The following is a 23,272-nucleotide window of genomic DNA, read 5'->3' on the forward strand; positions in this document are numbered from 1 at the left end:
AAGCTCCACCGACGTACTTCCTGCACCCATATATACTCACGTACCCTAAAACTTCCAGAACAGAGAATAGATCGGGAGTTCCACCGCCAGAAGCCTCCGTAGCCACCGAAAACCAATCTAGACCCGTTCCGGCACCCTGTCAGAGAGGGCAATCCTTCTCCGGTGGCCATCTTCATCACCCCAGTGCTCTCCATGACGAGGAGGGAGTAGTTCTCCCTCGGGGCTGAGGGTATGTACCAGTAGCTATGTGTTTGATCTCTCTCTCTCTGTCTCTCTCTCTCTCTCGTGTTCTTGAGGTGATACGATCTTGATGTATCACGAGCTTTGCTATTATATTTGGATCCTATGATGTTTCTTCCCCCTCTACTCTCTTGTAATGGATTGAGTTTCCCCTTTGAAGTTATCTTATCGAATTGAGTCTAAAGATTTGAGAACACTTGATGTATGTCTTCCTGTGCGTATCTGTGGTGACAATGGGATATCACGTGATTCACTTGATGTATGTTTTGGTGATCAACTTGCAGGTTCCGCCCATGAACCTATGCAAAGGGGTTGGCACATGTTTTCATCATGATTCTCCGGTAGAAACTTTGGGGCACTCTTTGAGGTTCTATTTGATTGGTTGAATAGATGAATCTGAGATTGTGTGATGCATATCGTATAATCATACCCACGGATACTTGAGGTGACATTGGAGTATCTATGTGACATTAGGGTTTTGGTTGATTTGTGTCTTAAGGTGTTATTCTAGTACAAACTCTAGGGCTGTTTGTGACACTTATAGGAATAGCCCAACGGATTGATTGGAAAGAATAACTTTGAGGTGGTTTCATACCCTACCATAATCTCTTCGTTTGTTCCCCGCTATTAGTGACTTTGGAGTGACTCTTTGTTGCATGTTGAGGGATAGTTATGTGATCCAATTATGTTAGTATTGTTGAGGGAACTTGCACCAGCGAAAGTATGAACCCTAGGCCTTGTTTCAACACATTGCAATACCGTTTACGCTCACTTTTATCATTAGTTACCTTGCTGTTTTTATAATTTTAGATTACAAAAACCTTTATCTACTATCCATATACCACTTGTATCACCATCTCCTCGCCGAACTAGTGCCCCTATACAATTTACCATTGTATTGGCTGTGTTGGGGACACAAGAGACTCTTTGTTATTTTGTTGCAGGGTTGCTTGAGAGAGACCATCTTCATCCTACGCCTCCTACGGATTGATAAACCTTAGGTCATCCACTTGAGGGAAATTTGCTACTGTCCTACAAACCTCTGCACTTGGAGGCCCAACAACGTCTACAAGAAGAAGGTTGTGTAGTAGACATCAAGCTCTTTTCTGGCGCCGTTGCCGGGGAGGTGAGTGCTTGAAGGTATATCTTTAGATCTTGCAATCGAGTCTTTTAGTTTCTTGTTTTATCACTAGTTTAGTTTATAAAAGAAAACTATAAAAAATGGAATTGAGTTTGTCTCATACGCTTCACCTTTTTAATATCTTTCATGAGTATGATGGAAAGGATAATTGTGCTCAAGTGCTAGAAGAAGAAATCTATAGAATGTTTGGCACTAAATACTTGAATGATGAGCATGATTGCAATGTTGTTAGTATGAATTCCTTGAATATCCATGATGCTAATGATATGCAAAGCCACAAGGTTAGGGAAGCTATGTTTGATGAAGATGATATTATTTTTTCCCCCAAGTTTTGATGAGCAAATTTATTATGATGAAAGCATGGCTCCTATTTATGATGATTATATTGATGAAAGTGGATTTGGAGAGGTCATGACTTTATTTTGTGATGAATCCACTATTCCGGAAGAGGTTCCAATTGATTATGAGAACAAAATTGCTATCTATGATGATTATTGTGATGACTTGTATGCTATAAAGAATAATGATATCCATGAAACTTGTCATCATGATTTTAGTTTTCAATTGGATTATGCCTCACATGATAATTATTTTGTTGAGTTTGCTCCCACTACTATTCATGAGAAGAAATTTGCTTATGTGGAGAGTAATAAAAATTCTATGCTTATGCATCATGAAAGTAATGCTTTATGTGATAGCTATATTGTTGAATTCATTCATGATGCTACTGAAATTTATTATGAGGGAGGAATATATGCTTCTAGGAATTGCAATAATATCAAGTTTCCTCTCTGTGTGCTTAAAGTTTTGAAGTTATTCTTGTTCCATAAGTATACGTTTGATCCAGATTACTACAGACTGTTCTGTTTTTGACAGATTCTGTTTTTCATGTGTTGTTTACTTATTTTGATGAATCAATGGCTAGTAAAAGAGTTTATAAACCATAGAGAAGTTGGAATACAGTAGGTTTAAAACCAATATAAATAAAGAATGAGTTCATTACAGTACCTTGAAGTGGTGATTTATTTTCTTATACTAACAGAGCTTACGAGTTTTCTGTTAAGTTTTGTGTTGAGAAGTTTTCAAGTTTGGGGTAAGGATTCGATGGACTATGGAATAAGGAGTGGCAAGAGCCTAAGCTTGGGGATGCCCAAGGCACCCCAATGTAATATTCAAGGATAGCCAAGAGTCTAAGCTTGGGGATGCCCCGGAAGGCATCCCCTCTTTCATCTTCGTTCATCGGTAACTTTACTTGGAGCTATATTTTTATTCACCACATGATATGTGTTTTGCTTGGAGCGTCAATTTATTTTGTTAGAATTTGCTTGTTGTTATTTGGAACAATGTGTGATGCCCCGAGACCGACGCGCCAGGTGTCTCCCAGTTATTCGCTGTTGTTGCCTTGTCTTTTGCTTGCGTGTTGCATCTTGACATGTCATCATCCGAATTGCATCATCATGTTTTCAAAACTTGCATTCGTCCGGGTTCCCCCAGTTCCGTCCGTTGTCTGTTCTGAGCCCAGACACACTTGCACGTGCCCGCGGCATGTCCGAGATAGTATTTTATAAGTGGCCGGAAAATGTTCTCGGATTGGGTTGAAAGTTGGCGTGCGGTCTTATTATAGTGTAGGTAGGCCGCCTGCCAAGTTTCATCGCATTCGGAGTCCGTTTGATGCCCAACCATTAAACTATAGCGGCAATATAGCCGGTCTATCGTCGGACGTTTTCGGTCTCCGGAAACGGATGCCGGGTTGCATTCCTCCTCTCTCTTCTCAGGCCGACCACACAATTAACCTCGTTCGCCTAACCCCTATCTGCATAGTGCTTCGACCCCTTGCGTGTGTCCGAAGCTGTCCCAAACCCGACCCGGGCAATCGTCACCGTTGGATTCGGTTCATCCCCAAACATCTACAAAACATCTCCGTTTTTTTATTTGGACTCCCTAACCAATTTATTCTCGACCGCCTGATTACGATCGGACGGACCGAATACCCCCCTAACCTAATCCAACAACATATATATAGAAAGCAACCCTAAATTTTAGGGGAGCTGTCCCATCCTCCTCCTCGCCGCCGCCATTCCAAATCCTCTCGGGATCCTGGCCAGATCCACTTAGTTTTTCCCCATCCACCCAAATGGCAGCCTCCACCTCCCCTCCCGATTCACCTCCATCGATCCCAACACCACCAAGCCACCCCGGCGGACCTCGATGGAGCTCCTTCCTTTTCCCCCTCTGCCCGAGCGCGCCCGTCCTCACAGCCCCACTGTGCCAGCTTCAACGCCCGCCTCCTCGACTACCTCGCGACGGCGACGTCGACAAGCCGCCGCCGCCGGTGACCGAACCAGCAGCAACGTCGTCGCTCCTCCTCCGCTACCCCGAGCGTCCCTCTTGAGGCCCTACTTCCTTGCGCTCCGTCATCGCCCCGCTCGTCCAAGCCTCCTCTGTTTGCTGTTATGGATGCTGCCATCCGAGCTCCTCAAGCCGACGCCGTCCAGGGTCCCAACGACCTCGCCGTCCTGGCCTCCTCCGCCATGCTGGCGAGCACGACGTCGGAGCATCGTAGGTCGCCGTGCCTCTGCCCATCCTTCTCCTCCTCACATTCCCTCGCGCCTGTCTCTCCCTCTAATTTCTCTCTTATGCCCAGGGAGCCACCACCCGCATCGCCGGATCTCGCTGCCTCAGCCTCGGATCCGTCCATCTTCTCCGTTCCTCACCTCTCCGCCTCCTGCCGTCCCCGTTGCCATTGGACTGCGCCGCTGCAGGTAGCCACCTTGCCGCTCGCGCCGGACCTTTGCTCCTCGCGAGCCTGTTTTGACACAGCCGCTGCTGCCGCCTTCTGCTGCAGGAGGTCGCCCCGTCACGGCCTTGCCTCCGGCCAGAACCACCTGCCCTCGACGCCTCTTGCTTGGATCCAGCCGTCCCCGAAGCCAAGTGCCGTCGATGACCTCCATCTCCCTGCATCGCACCTAGTCCCGCGCCACCTCCCTGTTTCGCTCCAGCACGAGCAGGACGACGGGCGCTTGATTGATCTGGATGCACCGGTTGATCGCGAGCGTGACTGGGCCACGACCGTGTCGCAGCTGCAAAGCCCAGCGCCCTCCTCTACTTTGCCATCGCCATGGGCCGCCAGATCCGCCGGCCTGTTCCACTCACTGGGCCTTGGCCCATGGTGAGACACCCCCCAAGCAGCGCCTCTTTTGTTTTTTTTTCAGTTGGCCCAACTTGCACCAGATTCGGCCCATAGATGTTTTTTTAGTTCTGCAAATTTACTAATTTTCCTTCACATGCATAATTACAGAATATGCCATCATTTTAAAAATGCTCACACCTAAATAACCGTGCATCGGATTTAAACAAACTTAACATGAAAGTTGCTTAGAATTTTGTGTAGTTTCATAATATGTCATTTTCATCCATGTTTAAAATGTTTAAAATGTTGTTTGTGTAATTTTTGCCCATATGCCATGCTAAAATGATTTAATTCATAACTATTTAACTGTAGCTCCAAATTTAATAATCTTTATATGTAAATGGGGTAGAAAAATGTCTAGTTTAACATGGTGGCATCACTTTGCATGTTTAAAAACTCTAAAATATGGTTTAGGGCAGAACAGTACCAAACCTTAAAATTTGCACATGAGGAGTTTTCGGACTTGTTGCTTGTTGTTCCGGCCTCATTTAAACTTGCCTAGATAGGTAGTTTTCATTTGCTTCACCTCTTGCCATGTTAATCAACATTTAATATTGTTGGGGTACATAAACGAGATCGAACTAAATAACTTGTTGTGGTGTTTCGTCAATATGCAACTCGTTGCATATTGAGCTCCACTTAACTTGTAGTTTTGCTTGTGCACTTTGCCATGCCATGGATCATTAAACCGGACATGCATCATACTTGGTTGTGCATCATGCCATGTTTATGTGGTGGATGTTTTACTATGTGGTTTGCTTTTTTCTGGTGTTGCTTCTTCGGATTGGTTCCATTAACGTCGCGTTTGTGAGGATCCGTTCGACCACGTCCGTTTGTCTTCTTCATGGACTCGTTCTTCTTCCTTGCGGGATTTCAGGCAAGATGACCATACCCTCGAAATCACTTCTATCTTTGCTTTCTAGTTGCTCCCTCTATTGCTATGCCGCGATACCTACCACTTGCTATATCATGCCTCCCATTTTGCCATGTCAGCCTCTAACCCACCTTTCCTAGCAAACGTTGTTTGGCTATGTCACCGCTTTGCTTAGCCCCTCGTATAGCGTTGCTAGTTGCAGGTGAAGATGAAGTTTGTTCCATGTTTGGAACATGGATATGTTGGGATATCACAATATCTCTTATTTTAATTAATGCATCTATATACTTGGTAAAGGGTGGAAGGCTCGGCCTTATGCCTGGTGTTTTGTTCCACTCTTGCCGCCCTAGTTTCCATCATACCGGTGTTATGTTCCTTGATTTTGTGTTCCTTACGCGGTTGTGTTATAATGGGAACCCCTTGACAGTTCGCCTTGAATAAAACTCCTCCAGCAAGGCCCAACCTTTGTTTTACCATTTTCCACCTAGCCTTTTTTCCCTTGGGTTTCCGGAGCCCGAGGGTCATCTTTATTTTAACCCCCCCGGGCCAGTGCTCCTCTGAGTGTTGGTCAAAACTAGAGTCCTTTGCAGCGCCCCACTCGGGGAAGCTCGGGGTTTGGTTTTAGCTGTACGGAGCGCTCATCCTGTGTGCCCTGAGAACGAGATATGTGCAGCTCCTATCGGGATTTGTCGGCACAGCGGGTGGTCTTGCTGGTCTTGTTTTACCATTGTCGAAAAGTCTTGTAACCGGGATTTCGAGTCTGATCGGGTCTTCCTGGGAGAAGGAATATCCTTCGTTGACCGTGAGAGCTTGTGATGGGCTAAGTTGGGACACCCCTACAGGGTTTTGAACTTTCGTAAGCCATGCCCGCGGTTATGGGCAGATGGGAATTTGTTAATATCCGGTTGTAGAAAACCTGACACTTAAGTTAATTAAAATGCATCAACCGCGTGTGTAGCCGTGATGGTCTCTTCTCGGCGGAGTCCGGGAAGCGAACACGGTTCTTGTATTATGCTTGAACGTAAGTAGTTTCAGGATCACTTCTTGATCACTTCTAGTTTACGACCATGCTTTGCTTCTCTTCTCGCTCTTATTTGCGTAAGTTAGCCACCATATATGCCAGTGCTTGCTGCAGCTCCACCTCACTACCCCCTTTTCCTACCCATAAGCTTAAATAGTCTTGATCGCGAGGGTGTGAGATTGCTGAGTCTCCGTGACTCACAGATTACTTCCAAAACCAGTTGCAGGTGCCGATGATACCAGTTGCAGGTGACGCAACCGAGCTCAAGGAGGAGCTCGATGAAGAACGTGTTCGTTGTGATGTTCCGTTTCAGTTGATCAGTAGAGGAGCCCAGTTGGGGCGATCGGGGATCTAGCATTAGGGGTTGTCTTCTTTTATTTTGTTTCCGTAGTTGGACCTTGATTGTATTCTGGATGATGTAATGCTATATTTATGTATTGTGTGAAGTGGCGATTGTAAGCCAGCTCTTTACCCCTTTCTTATTCAGTACATGGGATGTGTAAAGATTACCCCTCTTGCGACATGCCTACTATGCGGTTATGCCTCTAAGTCGTGCTCCGACACGTGGGAGATATAGCCGCATCGTGGGTGTTATAACTTGGTAATCAGAGCCTTCCCCGACTTAGGAGCCCCCTGCTTGATCGAATCGTTGGCGTTGTTGAATCTAGAAAAAAATGTTTTGAGTCTTATAGGATTATATATATCGAAGAGTAGCATTCTTTTTACTCATCAGTCCCTTCGTCGCTCTGGTGAGGCATCCTGACGTAGAGTTTTGACTCCTCTCTTCTCAAATTTTCACTAAATTATTTTAGGATCATGCGGGTATCTTGGAATCGTTCCGATGGTTTTGTGACGAGAACATTGTTCTTGGTGCCTCCTGACATTTAGGGGTTGTGGCAGTGTCCCGGGGAGTTGAGCTCCGAGGTGTTGTGGTCACAATTTTATCGTTGCAGTTCTGGAATACCTGAGTTTCGCCGACATCAAAAATCGCTTTTATGCAGTTGTTGGTGAGATAACCTCGACGCCACACAGTACTGGGGCAGGAGTTAGGGAGTATTGCCATAACTCGTATAACGGATGCTTTTCGAAGGTTGAGGTAAACGATTTCTGAAGGTTTCTTGGTTATGTGTTGAAGGATGGATACAACTAGATGTAGGATTTGTTAGTTTGGGTGAGATATTATGCTTCCCCTGTATCCCCAACACCCGATTGCATAACTAGAAAGTTTCAGGAGTTTATAAGTGGGAATTCAAGTAGATCCTAGGATATCTTTCCGACAGATGCATGATATGAGATTGGGGTTCGACGTCTAGTGGTCCCCTATCCACGGTTGGTTTTACAGTGGTCTCGTTGTGTCTTAAAGAGTCCTTGGCTATGCTGACTCGGGGACGCTTCGTATGTCATGTGCACTGCCTTGTACATGATGGTGCTGTACGATCGAGCCCGTGTGGGCCCCACCACGAAAACTTCGCACGAAATCTCTATCATATGTTTGTTCCGGCTTATTTTGCAAGCTAATCCTTTGTTTTGTTTTGTTGTGGTATTTGAGTTGCTTCAATGTCAAATGTTGATTCCAGACCTTGTTCCTAAGTGGTGTTCTCATACTCATATGTGAATACCAATCATTCATGATAATCGAGATTGTCATGTCAACTCTTTTCAACCGGTGTGCTTCTCTTCAAGTGGATCCGATCATTTTCAACATTCGCAAGATCAATTCTCAGTTCTTTGCAACGGTGTTATGTCATCCATCTCCAAGTTGCCTTTGTTTTCCCGCCCACCCACCCTTTTCCTTCAGGGATTCGGATTTCTTAATCAACTATCATGTTATTGATGAGAAGTCTCTCCATTCTTTTCCGTCAATGTTCTTACCCGGTGAGTCTCATGAAGATAGTAACGGAGCTTCAAGTTCATCATTCTTCATTCTTTTCTTCTCCGGTGGATTCAAGTCAAGATTTGTCGATCATACCCTTTTATCGTTTCAAATTCTTACTCATGCCGGTGCACCTCATAATCATTCCCCGCTTACTATTCAATTATTCCGGAGTGCTGAAGATATCTTGAAGATTCGTGTTTCCACTCTGCTTTCATTCAAGCTCTTTCGAGGATGTTATCTCTTTTGAGCCATCTAATTCAACCGACGCAATCTCCCTTTCAAGTAATCGTTCAACGGTGTGTCTTTTGAGTGGGCCCTAACCCACAAGCCTTTTCCAGGATCTTACCTGACTCTTCTTATTTTCTCGGAGCTATTCTCAAATCTTCTAAAGTTTGACGTAAGAATGAATTATCATCAGTCATTTGTATTTCTCCAAGATCTTTCAAATTCTTTTCATCGTTGGCTCAACCTTTCCATTCTTCATTCCGGAGTGCCTCAACAATTCATGACGGTGTTTCTCGTTGTCATTCCCGAATCTTGAAGACCGAAGAAGAGTTTTCTCGGCAATCTTGCTCCTTTCTCTCAGAGATGTGTGGTTCTAGCTTGATGCCATCCTCTCGTAATTGTTTTCAATTGTGAGAATTCATTTCATCCATCCGGAGCATTTCAGGAGTCTTTTCAGTTTGATTCTCCGGAGGCCATCATATCAGAATTATTCATTTCCAGCTTTCAGCTCTCGTTATCCAAATCTTACCGGTGCATCGTTCAAGTGTTCTCTAATCAGTTCATGATATCTTTGTTCCCTTGTATCTAAATTCCAACAAGTATCTTCATTCGTGTTTCCAAATTCTTCCCGATGAATTGTGCCTTTGATACTTTCATTTTCAATTCTTATGGTGGTTTGCTCAAGATTCTCTTCCATGGTTATCATATTAATTCATTCGTTGTTTCAATCCTACCGGTGGTTCGTTGAAGAGTTTCCCAAGCTTGCGCTATATCTCTCTTAATTATTTCAACGACAATAAGTAGTATGCCAAATCCGTTGCTTGCCATCAATCTAAATTGGTGAAGGATACGCATAATGTAATTCTTATTCTTGTTTCATCGAGTAAATTCAATTCCTTCTTTCCGGAGTGGTTCATCATATCACATTCTCGGTTCGAGATGCTTTATCTTTTGTTTTTCAAGAATTCCAAGCTCTCTCAATTATATCACCATGGAGATTCACCTAAATCATTGCAAGGTTTCACCTTGTGTTTTCAACTCTCTTTCCTTTCGTTTGATCATCCTTTTGTTACCGGAGTTCTTCATGGAGGTTCTACATGATGGTTCAGCAAGGATTTAATTCCTTCTCGAAGTGTTCATTGAGATTCTTTTCAAAGGAGCTCAAGTTTTCTTCATCTTGCATTCCGAAGTGCAATTCATTCTACATTATCTTTTGAGGTGGTGTTACGTCATTTTGACAATTGCTTGGTGTTTCATGATTCACAAGTTGTTCGGAATGACATATCTTAAATCCATCATTTTCAGTCATTCAGGACATCTTTTCAACCCATCAATCCCTTCATTGGAGTTATCTTGGGTTATATTTCACCTAAAGCTTTCCCTAAGGATTGTTGATATCTATGATGCTCATAAATGACCCAAGTTCTTCATTTATCCTCCCGGTGAGATAAGTCTCTCGTCTCCTTGTTCTTATCAATCCAATCTTGTTTTCGTTAGTGGCAGAATTTCACCTTAAGTTTTGAGATGTTTTCATAAGCCCACAAGCAGCTTTTTATTTTCGTTGTTGATTTTCCAACAACTCCGTTCAATACTTCTTTATAAGGATGCTTCTCAATTCTATTGTGGTAGAAGATGTCATTTTCTTCTCAACTCTTTCCTTTCCAACGATCCAACTTCTATTCTTTTGTTCCGGAGGCATTGTGATGTTGCTCTCTTCAACCCATCTTCATATTTTGTCAGGATCGTGTTCTTTTCATGCTTATCAATTTAACGGGAGTGTTGTATCCTCTGTGCAAGATCTTTTCGCCTTATCAAGTCTTGCATCTCTTTTCAACTGGAGTGCTGTCCGAATTTGTTCTTCCTCTTTTCTCTTTTCTAACGGAGTGTTTTCAACTTCGTTCATCTCCATTGTATTCTTTTCTCGAAATGGCTTAACCTTTTCAAGGTTCTTTGGTTTCACTCGTTTGTCAAAAAAGCAACTTAGATACACCTCTTCTAATCCTCTTTCGTTTCTCTCCGGTGCCATCCTAAATCTCGGGACGAGATCCTCTCGTAGTGGTGGAGTGTTATGACGCCCCGAGACCGACGCGCCAGGTGTCTTCCAGTTATTCGCTGTTGTTGCCTTGTCTTCCGCTTGCGTGTTTCATCTTGCCATGTCATCATCCGAATTGCATCATCATGTTTTCAAAACTTGCATTCGTCCGGGTTCCCCCAGTTCCGTCCGTTGTCCGTTCTGAGCCCAGACACACTTGCACGCGCCCGCGGCATGTCCGAGATAGTATTTTATAAGTGGCCGGAAAATGTTCTCAGATTGGGTTGAAAGTTGGCGTGCGGTCTTATTATAGTGTAGGTAGGCCGCCTGCCAAGTTTCATCGCATTCGGAGTCCGTTTGATGCCCAACCGTTAAACTATAGCGGCAATATAGCCGGTCTATCGTCGGATGTTTTCGGTCTCCGGAAACGGATGTCGGGTTGCATTCCTCCCCTCTCTTCTCAGGCCGACCACACACTTAACCTCGTTCGCCTAACCCCTATCTGCACAATGCTTCGACCCCTCGCGTGTGTCCGAAGCTGTCCCGAACCCGACCCGGGCAATCGTCACCGTTGGATTCGGTTCATCCCCAAACATTTACAAAACATCTCCGTTTTTTTATTTGGACTCCCTAACCAATTTATTCTCGACCGCCCGATTACGATCGAACGGACTGAATACCCCCTAACCTAATCCAACAACATATATATAGAAAGCAACCCTAAATTTCCTCCTCCTCGCCGCCGCCATTCCAAATCCTCTCGGGATCCTGGCCAGATCCACTTAGTTTTTTCCCCATCCACCCAAATGGCAGCCTCCACCTCCCCTCCCGATTCACCTCCATCGATCCCAACACCACCAAGCCACCCCGACGGACCTCGCTGGAGCTCCTTCCTTTTCCCCCTCTGCCCGAGCGCGCCCGTCCTTGCAGCCCCGCCGTGCCAGCTTCAACGCCCGCCTCCTCGACTACCTCGCGACGGCGACCTCGACAAGCTGCCGCCACCGGTGACCGAACCAGCAGCAACGTCGTCTCTCCTCCTCCGCTACCCCGAGCGTCCCTCTTGAGGCCCTGCTTCCTTGCGCTCCGTCGTCGCCCCGCTCGTCCAAGCCTCCTGTGTTCGCCGTTATGGATGCTGCCATCCGAGCTCCTCAAGCCGACACCGTCCAGGGTCCCAACGACCTCGCCGTCCTGGCCTCCTCCGCCGTGCTGGTGAGCGCGACGCCGGAGCATCGCAGGTCGCCGTGCCTCTGCCCATCCTTCTCCTCCTCTCATTCCCTCGCGTCTGTCTCTCCCTCTAATTTCTCTCTTATGCCCAGGGAGCCACCACCCGCGTCGCTGGATTTCGCTGCCTTAGCCTCGGATCCGTCCATCTTCTCCGTTCCTCGCCTCTCCGCCTCCTGCCGTCCCCGTTGCCATTGGACCGCGCCGCTGCAGGTAGCCACCTTGCCGCTCGCGCCGGACCTTTGCTCCTCGCGAGCCTGTTTTGACACAGCCGCTGCTGCCGCCTTCTGCTGCAGGAGGTCGCCCCGTCAGGGCCTTGCCTCCGGCCAGAACCACCTGCCCTCGACGCCTCTTGCTTGGATCCAGCCGTCCCCGAAGCCAAGTGCCGCCGATGACCTCCATCTCCCTGCATCGCACCTAGTCCCGCGCCACCTCCTTGTTTCGCTCTTGCACGAGCAAGACGACGGGCGCCTGATCGATCCGGATGCACCGGTTGACCGCGAGGTTGACTGGGCCACGACCATGTCGCGGCTGCAAGGCCCAGCGCCCTCCTCTACTTTGCCATCGCCGTGGGCCGCCAGATCCGCCGGCCTGTTCCACTGACTGGACCTTGGCCCATGGTGAGACACCCCCCAGCAGCGCCCCTTTTGTTTTTTTTTTTCAGTTGGCCCAACTTGCACCAGATTCGGCCCATAGATGTTTTTTTTAGTTCTGCGAATTTACTAATTTTCCTTCACATGCATAATTACAGAATATGCCATCATTTTAAAAATGCTCACACCTAAATAACCGTGCATCAGATTTAAACAAACTTAACATGAAAGTTGCTTAGAATTTTGTGTAGTTTCATAATATGTCATTTTTATCCATGTTTAAAATGTTTAAAATGCTGTTTGTGTAATTTTTGCCCATATACCATGCTAAAATGATTTAATTCATAACTATTTAACCGTAGCTCTAAATTTAATAATCTTTATATGTAAATGGGGTAGAAAAATGTCTAATTTAACATGGTGGCATCACTTTGCATGTTTAAAAACTCTAAAATATGGTTTAGGGCAGAACAGTACCAAACCTTAAAATTTGCACATGAGGAGTTTCCGGACTTGTTGCTTGTTGTTCCGGCCTCATTTAAACTTGCCTAGATAGGTAGTTTTCATTTGCTTCACCTCTTGCCATGTTAATCAACATTTAATATTGTTGGGTACATAAATGAGATCGAACTAAATAACTTGTTGTGGTGTTTCGTCAATATGCAACTCGTTGCATATTGAGCTGCACTTAACTTGTAGTTTTGCTTGTGCACTTTGCCATGCCATGAATCATTAAACCGGACATGCATCATACTTGGTTGTGCATCATGCCATGTTTATGTGGTGGATGTTTTACTATGTGGTTTGCTTCTTTCCGGTGTTGCTTCTTCGGGTTGGTTTCATTAACGTCGCGTTTGTGAGGATCCGTTCGACCACGTCCGTTTGTCTTCTTCAGGCAAGATGACCATACCCTCGAAATCACTTCTATCTTTGCTTTCTAGTTGCTCCCTCTATTGCTATGCCGCGATACCTACCACTTGCTATATCATGCCTCCCATTTTGCCATGTCAGCCTCTAACCCACCTTTCCTAGCAAACGTTGTTTGGCTATGTCACCGCTTTGCTTAGCCCCTCGTATAGCGTTGCTAGTTGCAGGTGAAGATGAAGTTTGTTCCATGTTTGGAACATGGATATGTTGGGATATCACAATATCTCTTATTTTAATTAATGCATCTATATACTTGGTAAAGGGTGGAAGGCTCGGCCTTATGCCTGGTGTTTTGTTCCACTCTTGTCGCCCTAGTTTCCGTCATACCGGTGTTATGTTCCTTGATTTTGCGTTCCTTACGCGGTTGGGTTATAATGGGAACCCCTTGACAGTTCACCTTGAATAAAACTCCTCCAGCAAGGCCCAACCTTGGTTTTACCATTTTCCTCCTAGCCTTTTTTCCCTTGGGTTTCCGGAGCCCGAGGGTCATCTTTATTTTAACCCCCCCGGGCCAGTGCTCCTCTGAGTGTTGGTCCAAACTAGAGTCCTTTGCAGCACCCCACTCGGGGAAGCTCGGGGTTTGGTTTTAGCTGTACGGAGCGCTCATCCGGTGTGCCCTGAGAACGAGATATGTGCAGCTCCTATCGGGATTTGTCGGCACAGCGGGTGGTCTTGCTGGTCTTGTTTTACCATTATCGAAATGTCTTGTAACCAGGATTCCGAGTCTGATTGGGTCTTCCTGGGAGAAGGAATATCCTTCGTTGACCGTGAGAGCTTGTGATGGGCTAAGTTGGGACACCCCTGCAGGGTTTTGAACTTTCGAAAGTCGTGCCCGCGGTTATGGGCAGATGGGAATTTGTTAATATCCGGTTGTAGAAAACCTGACACTTAACTTAATTAAAATGCATCAACCGTGTGCGTAGCCGTGATGGTCTCTTCTCGGCGGAGTCCGGGAAGTGAACACGGTTGTTGTGTTATGCTTGAACGTAAGTAGTTTCAGGATCACTTCTTGATCACTTCTAGTTTACGACCGTGCTTTGCTTCTTTTCTCGCTCTTATTTGCGTAAGTTAGCCACCATATATGCTAGTGCTTGCTGCAGCTCCACCTCACTACCCCCTTTTCCTACCCATAAGCTTAAATAGTCTTGATCGCGAGGGTGTGAGATTGCTGAGTCCCCATGACTCACAAATTACTTCCAAAACCAGTTGCAGGTGCCGATGATACCAGTTGCAGGTGACACAACCGAGCTCAAGGAGGAGCTCGATGAAGAACGTGTTCGTTGTGATGTTCCGTTTCAGTTGATCAGCAGAGGAGCCCAGTTGGGGCGATCGGGGATCTAGCATTAGGGGTTGTCTTCTTTTATTTTGGTTCCGTAGTCGGACCTTGATTGTATTCTGGATGATGTAATTCTATATTTATGTATTGTGTGAAGTGGCGATTGTAAGCCAGCTCTTTACCCCTTTCTTATTCAGTACATGGGATGTGTAAAGATTACCCCTCTTGTGACATGCCTAGTATGCGGTTATGCCTCTAAGTCGTGCTCCGACACGTGGGAGATATAGCCGCATTGTGGGTGTTATACAATGTCTTGCATCTTTTATTTCAATAAAGTGGCATTGATAGCCTTTACTATGCCTATGTTAGAAGTCCACATATTGCTGTTTGAAAATAGAAAGTTTACCGCTGTTGCAATAATTGCCTAGAAAAGTCAGAATGTGATAAAATGTTGAAACCTTTTGCATATTAAGCTCCGATAAATTTACTATAGTGGTAATTTTCTTTCATAATTTTTGGAGCTAGGGAAGTATGGATGTTGCTGCATTCTTTACAGACTATCCTGTTTAGGCAGATTGCTGTTATGTTTGCATTGTTTGCATATGTTTGCTTCTTTAATGATTCTATTTGAGGATAGTACTATTAAATATACAGAGGCATTTAGTATGCAATGTTGAATAATAATTTTAGTGATTTGCTACAGTAGAGTATGATAAGGTTTTGGCAATGGTTTATACTAACTTATCTCGCGAGTCCTTGTTGAGTTTTGTGTGGATGAAGCTTTTGGGATTTAGGGAGACCGTGATATGAGAGGAATTAAGGAGACACAAAAGCTCAAGCTTGGGGATGCGCAAGGCACCCCAAGATAATATCTCAAGAAGTCTCAAGCGTCTAAGCTTGGGGATGCCCCGGTTGGCATCCCACCTTTCTTCTTCAACAACTATCGGTTAGTATCAGTTGATCCTAAGTTTTTGCTTCTTCACATGATGTTTGCTATTCTTAGATGCCATTTTATTTTGCTTTGCTTGCTGTTTGAATAAAATACCAAGATCTGAAATTATTAAATGTTAGAGAGTCTTCACATAGTTGCATAATTATTCAACCACTCATTGATCTTCACTTATATCTTTCGGAGTAGTTTGTCGATGCTCTAGTGCTTCACTTATATCTTTTAGAGCATGGTGGTAGTTTTATTTTGAAGAAATAGATGAACTCTCATGCTTCACTTAGATTATTTTGAGAGTCTCAAATAGCATGGTAATTTGCTTAAAATCCTAATGTGCTAGGTATACAAGATTAGTAAAAACTTTCTTATGAGTGTGTTGAATACTAAGAGAAGTTTGATGCTTGATGATTGTTTTGAGATATGGAGGTAATAATATCAAAGTCATGCTAGTTGAGTAGTTGTGAAATTGAGAAATGCTTGTGTTGAAGTTTGCAAGTCCCGTAGCATGCACGTATGGTAAATGTTATGTAACAAATTTGAAATATGAGGTGTTATTTGATTGTCCTCCTTATGAGTGGCGGTCGGGGACGAGCGATGGTCTTTTCCTACCAATCTATTCCCCTAGGAGCATGCGAGTAGTACCGAGGTTTTTTATGACTTTTAGGTTTTTGCAATAAGTATGTGAGTTCTTTATGACTAATGTTGAGTCCATGGATTATACGCACTCTCACCCTTCCATCCTTGCTAGCCTCTTCGGTACTGTGCATTGCCCTTTCTCACATTGAGAGTTGGTGCAAACTTCGCCGGTGCATCCAAACCCCGTGATATGATACGCTCTGTCACACATAAACCTCCTTATATCTTCCTCAAAACAGCCACCATACCTACCTATTATGGCATTTCCATAGCCATTCCGAGATATATTGCCAGGCAACTTTCCACCATTCCGTTTATTATGACACGCATCATCATTGTCATATTGCTTTGCATGATCATGTAGTTGACATCGTATTTGTGGCAAAGCCACCGTCCATAATTTTTCATACATGTCACACTTGATTCATCGCAATCCCGGTACACCGCCGGAGGCATTCATATAGAGTCATCTTTGTTCTAGTATCGAGTTGTAATCATTGAGTTGTAAATAAATAGAAGTGTGATGATCATCATTTTCTAGAGCATTGTCCCAAGTGAGGAATAAAAAAATAAAAAAAGAAAGGCCATAAAAAAAGTTAGAAAGGCCATAAAAAAGGGAAGCCCCCAAAAAAAGAGACAAAGGCCATAAAAAAGGGAGAAGGCCCAAAAAAATGCAAATGAGAGAAAAAGAGAGAAGGGACAATGCTACTATCCTTTTACCACACTTGTGCTTCAAAGTAGCACCATGATCTTCATAGTAGAGAGTCTCTTGTTTTGTCACTTTCATATACTAGTGGGAATTTTTCATTATAGAACTTGGCTTGTATATTCCAACAATGGGCCTCCTCAAGTGCCCTAGGTCTTCGTGAGCAAGCATGTTGGATGCACACCCACTTAGTTTCTTTTGTTGAGCTTTCATACATTTATAGCTCTAGTGCATCCGTTGCATGGCAATCCCTACTCCTTGCATTAACATCAATCGGTGGGCATCTCCATAGCCCATTGATTAGCCTCGTTGATGTGAGACTTTCTCCTTTTTCTCTTCTCCACATAACCCCCCTCATTATATTCTATTCCATCCATAGTGCTATATCCATGGCTCGCGCTCATGTATTGCGTGAAAGTTTATGAGTTTGAGATTACTAAAGTATGAAACAATTGCTTGGCTTGTCATTGGGGTTGTGCATGATGAGAGTATTCTTGTGTGAAGAAAATGAAACATGACTAAACTATATGATTTTGTAGGGATGAACTTTCTTTGGCCATGTTATTTTGAGAAGACATAATTGCTTAGTTAGTATGCTTGAAGTATTATCATTTTTATGTCAATATGAAATTTTGTCTTGAATCTTTCGGATCTGAATATTCATACCACAATTAAGAAGAATTACATTGAAATTATGCCAAGTAGCACTCCGCATCAAAAATTCTGTTTTTATCATTTACCTACTCGAGGACGAGCAGGAATTAAGCTTGGGGATGCTTGATACGTCTCCAACGTATCTATAATTTTTGATTGCTCCATGCTATGTTATCTACTGTTTTGGGCAATATTGGGCTTTATTATCCACTTTTATATTATTTTTGGGACTAACCTATTAACCGGAGCCTAGCCCAGAATTGCTATTTTTTTTGCCTATTTCAGTGTTTCGAAGAAAAGGAATATCAAACGGAGTCGAAACAGAACGAAATCAACTGGAGAAGTTATTTTTGGAAGGAAAGCTACCGGATGGACTTGGACCCCACGTCAGGAGCCAAGGGAGGTGCTCACGAGGGTGGGGGGCGCCCCCCTAGGGCGCGCCCCTGCCTCGTGGGGCCCCCGAAGCTCCACCGACGTACTTCCTGCACCCATATATACTCACGTACCCTAGAACTTCCAGAACAGAGAATAGATCGGGAGTTCTGCCGCCAGAAGCCTCCGTAGCCACCGAAAACCAATCTAGACCCGTTCCGGCACCCTGCCGGAGGGGGCAATCCTTCTCCGGTAGCCATCTTCATCATCCCGGTTCTCTCCATGACAAGGAGGGAGTAGTTCTCCCTCGGGGCTAAGGGTATGTACTAGTAGCTATGTGTTTGATCTCTCTCTCTCTCTCTCTCTCGCGTTCTTGAGGTGATATGATCTTGATGTATCGCGGGCTTTGCTATTATATTTGGATCCTATGATGTTTCTTCCCCCCTCTACTCTCTTGTAATGGATTGAGTTTCCCCTTTGAAGTTATCTTATTGGATTGAGTCTTTAAAGATTTGAGAACACTTGATGTATGTCTTGTCGTGCGTATCTGTGGTGACAATGGGATATCACGTGATTCACTTGATGTATGTTTTGGTGATCAACTTGCGGGTTCCGCCCATGAACCTATGCATAGGGGTTGGCACACGTTTTCGTCGTGATTCTCCGGTAGAAACTTTGGGGCACTCTTTGAGGTTCTATGTGATTGGTTGAATAGATAAATCTGAGATTGTGTGATGCATATCGTATAATCATACCCACGGATACTTGAGGTGACATTGGAGTATCTAGGTGACATTAGGGTTTTGGTTGATTTGTGTCTTAAGGTGTTATTCTAGTACGAACTCTAGGGCTGTTTGTGACACTTATAGGAATAGCCCAACAGATTGATTGGAAAGGATAACTTTGAGGTGGTTTCGTACCCTACCATAATCTCTTCATTTGTTCCCCGCTATTAGTGACTTTGGAGTGACTCTTTGTTGCATGTTGAGGGATAGTTATGTGATCCAATTATGTTAGTATTGTTGAGGGAACTTGCACTAGTGAAAGTATGAACCCTAGGCCTTGTTTCAACGCATTGCAATACCGTTTACACTCACTTTTATCATTAGTTACCTTGCTGTTTTTATAATTTCAGATTACAAAAACCTTTATCTACTATCCATATACCACTTGTATCACCATCTCTTCGCCGAGCTAGTGCACCTATACAATTTACCACTGTATTGGGTGTGTTGGGGACACAAGAGACTCTTTGTTATTTGGTTGCAGGGTTGCTTGAGAGATACCATCTTCATCCTACGCCTCCTACGGATTGATAAACCTTAGGTCATCCACTTGAGGAAATTTGCTACTGTCCTACAAACCTCAGCACTTGGAGGCCCAACAATGTCTACAAGAAGAAGGTTGTGTAGTAGACATCAGCTGTCTATATCTTCCATGCTATGTGGGTTATTCTCAAGATGAGTGGACTCCGCTCATCATTCACGAGAAAATAACTGGTAACCGGGATGCCCAGTCCCATGCTTAAATTAAAATAATTGCAAACAAAACTCCCCCAGGATTGTTGTTAGTTGGAGACACCCGTTGTTTCGGACAAGCCATGGATTGATGTTTGTTGGTGGTGGGGTAGTATAAACTTTACCATTCTGTTTGGTAACCACCTATAATGTGTGTAGCATGGAAGATATCGAGATCTCTTGGTTGTTATGCTGAAAATGAAAGTACACCACTCAAAATATTATTTATCTTTGTTTCAAAACTTGAGCTCTGGCACCTCTACAAATCCCTGCCTCCCTCTGCGAAGGGCCTATCTATTTACTTTTATGTTGAGTCACCGTCCTCTTATTAAAAAGCACCGGTTGGAGAGCACCGTTGTCATGTGCATGCATTACTATTAATTTACATTGAGTATGACTGGATCTCTTTTACCATGAATTACAATGTCTAGTCAATCCTTGATCTTCAAAGGTGCTCTGCATTTATGTTTTGCGGTCTCAGAAAGGGCTAGCGAGATACCACCTTGTTATATCATATTATGATTGTTTTGAGAAAGTGTTGTCATCTGAGATTTCTTATTATTGCTCGCTAGTTGATTATGCCATTGATATGGGTAAACATGAGACCTAAATGTTATTGTGAATATGGTTGGTTCATAATCTTTGCTGAAAACTTGAATGCTGGCTTTACATATTTGCAACAACAAGATCAAACAGAGTTTGTAAAAGTTTTTCTTTATCACTTTCAGTTTGTCAACTGAATTGCTTGAGGACAATCATAGGTTTAAGCTTGGGGGAGTTGATACGTCTCCAACGTATCTACTTTTCCAAACACTTTTGACCTTGTTTTGGCCTCTAGCTTGCATGATTTGAATGGAACTAACCCGGACTGATGCTGTTTTCAGTAGAATTGCCATGGTGTTATTTTTGTGCAGAAATAAAAGTTCTCGGAATGACCTGGAAATTTACGGAGACACATTTTGGAATTTATAAAAAATACTGGTGAAAGAATCAACACCAGGGGGCCCACACCCTGCCCACGAGGGTGTAGGGCGCCCCCCGGGGCGCGCCCCTGCCTCGTGGGCCCCCTGAGGCTCCACCGATGTCAACTCCAACTCAATATACTCACGTTTGGGGAGAAAAAAATCAGAGAGAAGGATTCATCACGTTTTACGATACGAAGCGGCCACCAAGCCCTAATCTTCATTGGGAGGGCTGATTTGGAGTCCGTTCGGGGCTCCGGAGAGGGGAATCCGTCGCCATCATCATCATCAACCTTCCTCCATCACCAATTTCATGGTGCTCACCGCCGTGCGTGAGTAATTCCATCTTAGGCTTGCTGGAAGATGATGGGTTGGATGAGATTTACCATGTAATCGAGTTAGTTTTGCTAGGGTTTGATCCCTAGTATCCATTATGTTCTAAGATTGATGTTGCTATGACTTTGCTATGCCTAATGCTTGTCACTAGGGCCCGAGTGCCATGATTTCAGATCTGAACCTATTATGTTTTCATGAATATATGTGAGTTCTTGATCCTATTTTGAAAGTCAATAGTCACCTACTATGTGTTATGATCCGGTAACCCCGAAGTGACAATAATCGGGACCACTCCCGGTGATGACCATAGTTTGAGGAGTTTGTGTATTCACTAAGTGTTAATGCTTTGGTCCGGTACTCTATTAAAAGGAGGCCTTAATATCCCTTAGTTTCGAATAGGACCCCGCTGCCACGGGAGGGTAAGACAAAAGATATCATGCAAGTTCTTTTCCATAAGCACGTATGACTATATTCGGAATACATGCCTACATTACATTGATGAACTTGAGCTAGTTCTGTATCACCCTATGTTATAACTGTTACACGAGGAATCGCATCCGACATAATTATCCATCACTGATCCATTGCCTACGAGCTTTTCACATATTGATCTTTGCTTAGTTACTTTTCCGTTGCCACTGTTACAATCACTACAAAAACTACTACTGTTACTTTTGTGTAACATCCCAAAATTCTAAATTTTGGAATGTTATATTAATTAAATAAATATGATTGTATGCTTGATTGTTTGTTTGAAAGCAAGTGGAATTTGAAAAAAAATGAGAGGGAATAAAGGGACTTTCCCATTTTTTCATTTTTGAATCCCTATCTAATTTTAAGGCTGGATCTTGTCAAAAATTCTCTGATAAAAAATATGAGAGGAGGAATATGACACTCCAAAAAAATTAGAGACAATGTTTGACAATTTATTTGAAACTCAAATTCCCTTTCATTTTGGAGTTATTGCAATAATATTTTTTTAAAATATTTTATTTCATCATTAAAATATATTCATCATTTAGGAATTTTTATTCTAAGAATTTTGATATATAACATGCCTATATAAAATCTTTTATTTTCTGTTTACTTATTTTGTTTTCATCGCTGTTAGAAAAAACAGAAAAACGTTTTTATTAGAAAAATAAACTCCGCCCGGGCAGGCCAGCCAGGCCCAGCTCCCAGCCACAGGCCAGGCGAGGCTACGGCCAGCCTGGCCAGCACCGGCGAGGCCGAGCCCCAGGCCAACTGCCCCAGCACCCTACATGGTCAAAAAAATGACCGGGCGCCTCACGCTCGCCCTGATTTTCTCTCCCTCTCGTTGACTCCACCCACTTGGCGCTGGGCCCCACCTTCTTTCTTCTTTCCCATGAACACAACAGAAGAGAGGACCTACACGTACACATACAGGCCGCCGTCGCGTCCGATCCTCTTGGAAACCCTATCCCGAGTCTTCCCCTCGTCCAAGTAAGTTGTCCTATAAATAGCCACGACCCCTCTCGACCGATTCCCTTCGAAACTCCTCGCCAAGTCCACCCCTATAGCTCGTACTCGTTGTTCCAATCTAGCCGAAGACGCTGCAGTTCATCGTCGTTTACCCACGCCGGTGAGCCATCCCGAGCCTTCTCCTTTTGTATGTCGACTTCCCTCAATCCCTACAACCGTTTTGACATGGTCTTGCTTTGCCTCTCCATCTACAGAGGATGTACCAAACTCGTTGTCTTCAGCAGAGCACCCAGAGCACCGAGCTTCACCTAGAGTGCTAGAATTGTTTGCTAGGATGTTTGCTTATATGAATGCTATGTCTGTTTAATATAGACTTTCAACAGAGTGAAAAATAGTTCTACCAAGTCTTTAATTCTGAGAGCGTTGTTATCTTCATCAAGTAATACCAGGCAAGTTCACTTTGACCATGCTTTTCATACCTATGTTTTTACTGCATTTAGTGTCACCATTCATAATCCCTCCAGTAGTTATATTGACTTCTTGTAGTTGAGTAGAATGCATGAGGTAGTAACCCATCTCCCTGTTATCAAGCCCGGGACGTATATAGTTTTAATGCTATGCTATTGTAGACGGGGTTTGGTATGAGTGCTCGGGAGTGGTGTGAAGAAGGACTCTACGTCAATGACGACAACTCCATGATCTGCAAGGACTGCATCTTCAAGGCCAAGACTTCAAGACTCAAGACAAGAATTCAATATACCTCTGGGTGGAGAATGGTTAAGAAGGGTACATTGGTGCGTCCAGTACTCAGTGATTCTGGAGAAGTGCCGTGATATCATGCGGAAAAGCTCCACCCAGGATCAAAGAGACGGAAGAATACTTCATGCTCGGAAGCTTACCTATGCAACCGCAAGTCACTATGGGCTCTGGCTTGGTTGAACTTAGTGGTGACTCTGGCTGGGACGGTGCTAGCAGATGTAGAACTACAGTAGGATTGGATGAGCACCGGACAGTGGTCAGAGGAACTCTTCGGAAGACCATGTTTCGGTCATCTTGTTCTCAAACACTCTGAAGTGCGAGAACA

The 23,272-nt window shown here is 44.1% G+C and overlaps 2 protein-coding genes across 5 annotated transcripts; both read left to right on the forward strand.

The window, feature by feature from the left end:
- The first annotated feature begins 3,828 nt into the window (after positions 1–3,828).
- Positions 3,829–4,349, forward strand: LOC147979648 (uncharacterized). The gene is made up of 2 exons (XM_087516775.1): positions 3,829–4,143; positions 4,227–4,349. Exons 1-2 carry the CDS (start codon positions 3,835–3,837, stop codon positions 4,323–4,325), a joined length of 408 nt encoding a protein of 135 aa, XP_087372901.1. The 5' UTR covers positions 3,829–3,834; the 3' UTR covers positions 4,326–4,349.
- A 6,974-nt stretch (positions 4,350–11,323) lies between these two features.
- On the forward strand, positions 11,324–14,835 carry LOC125548313 (uncharacterized). 4 transcript variants are annotated; one of them, XR_015618880.1, is made up of 2 exons: positions 11,324–13,308; positions 14,547–14,835. XR_015618880.1 is itself a non-coding variant. In XM_048711958.2 (2 exons), exon 1 carries the CDS (start codon positions 11,725–11,727, stop codon positions 12,421–12,423), a length of 699 nt encoding a protein of 232 aa, XP_048567915.1. In that variant the 5' UTR covers positions 11,324–11,724; the 3' UTR covers positions 12,424–12,440; positions 14,547–14,835. The 4 variants fall into 4 exon arrangements, 3 of the variants coding, with proteins under 3 accessions (XP_048567915.1, XP_087403172.1, XP_048567914.1); XM_048711958.2 differs by having other exon boundaries at positions 11,324–12,440; XM_087547046.1 differs by having other exon boundaries at positions 11,324–12,033; positions 12,117–14,835.
- The last annotated feature ends 8,437 nt before the right edge of the window (positions 14,836–23,272 follow it).

This window comes from Triticum urartu, chromosome 3A, assembly GCF_056163025.1.
Source record: "Triticum urartu cultivar PI428250 chromosome 3A, HENAU_Tu73, whole genome shotgun sequence".
Taxonomy (NCBI): domain Eukaryota; kingdom Viridiplantae; phylum Streptophyta; class Magnoliopsida; order Poales; family Poaceae; genus Triticum; species Triticum urartu.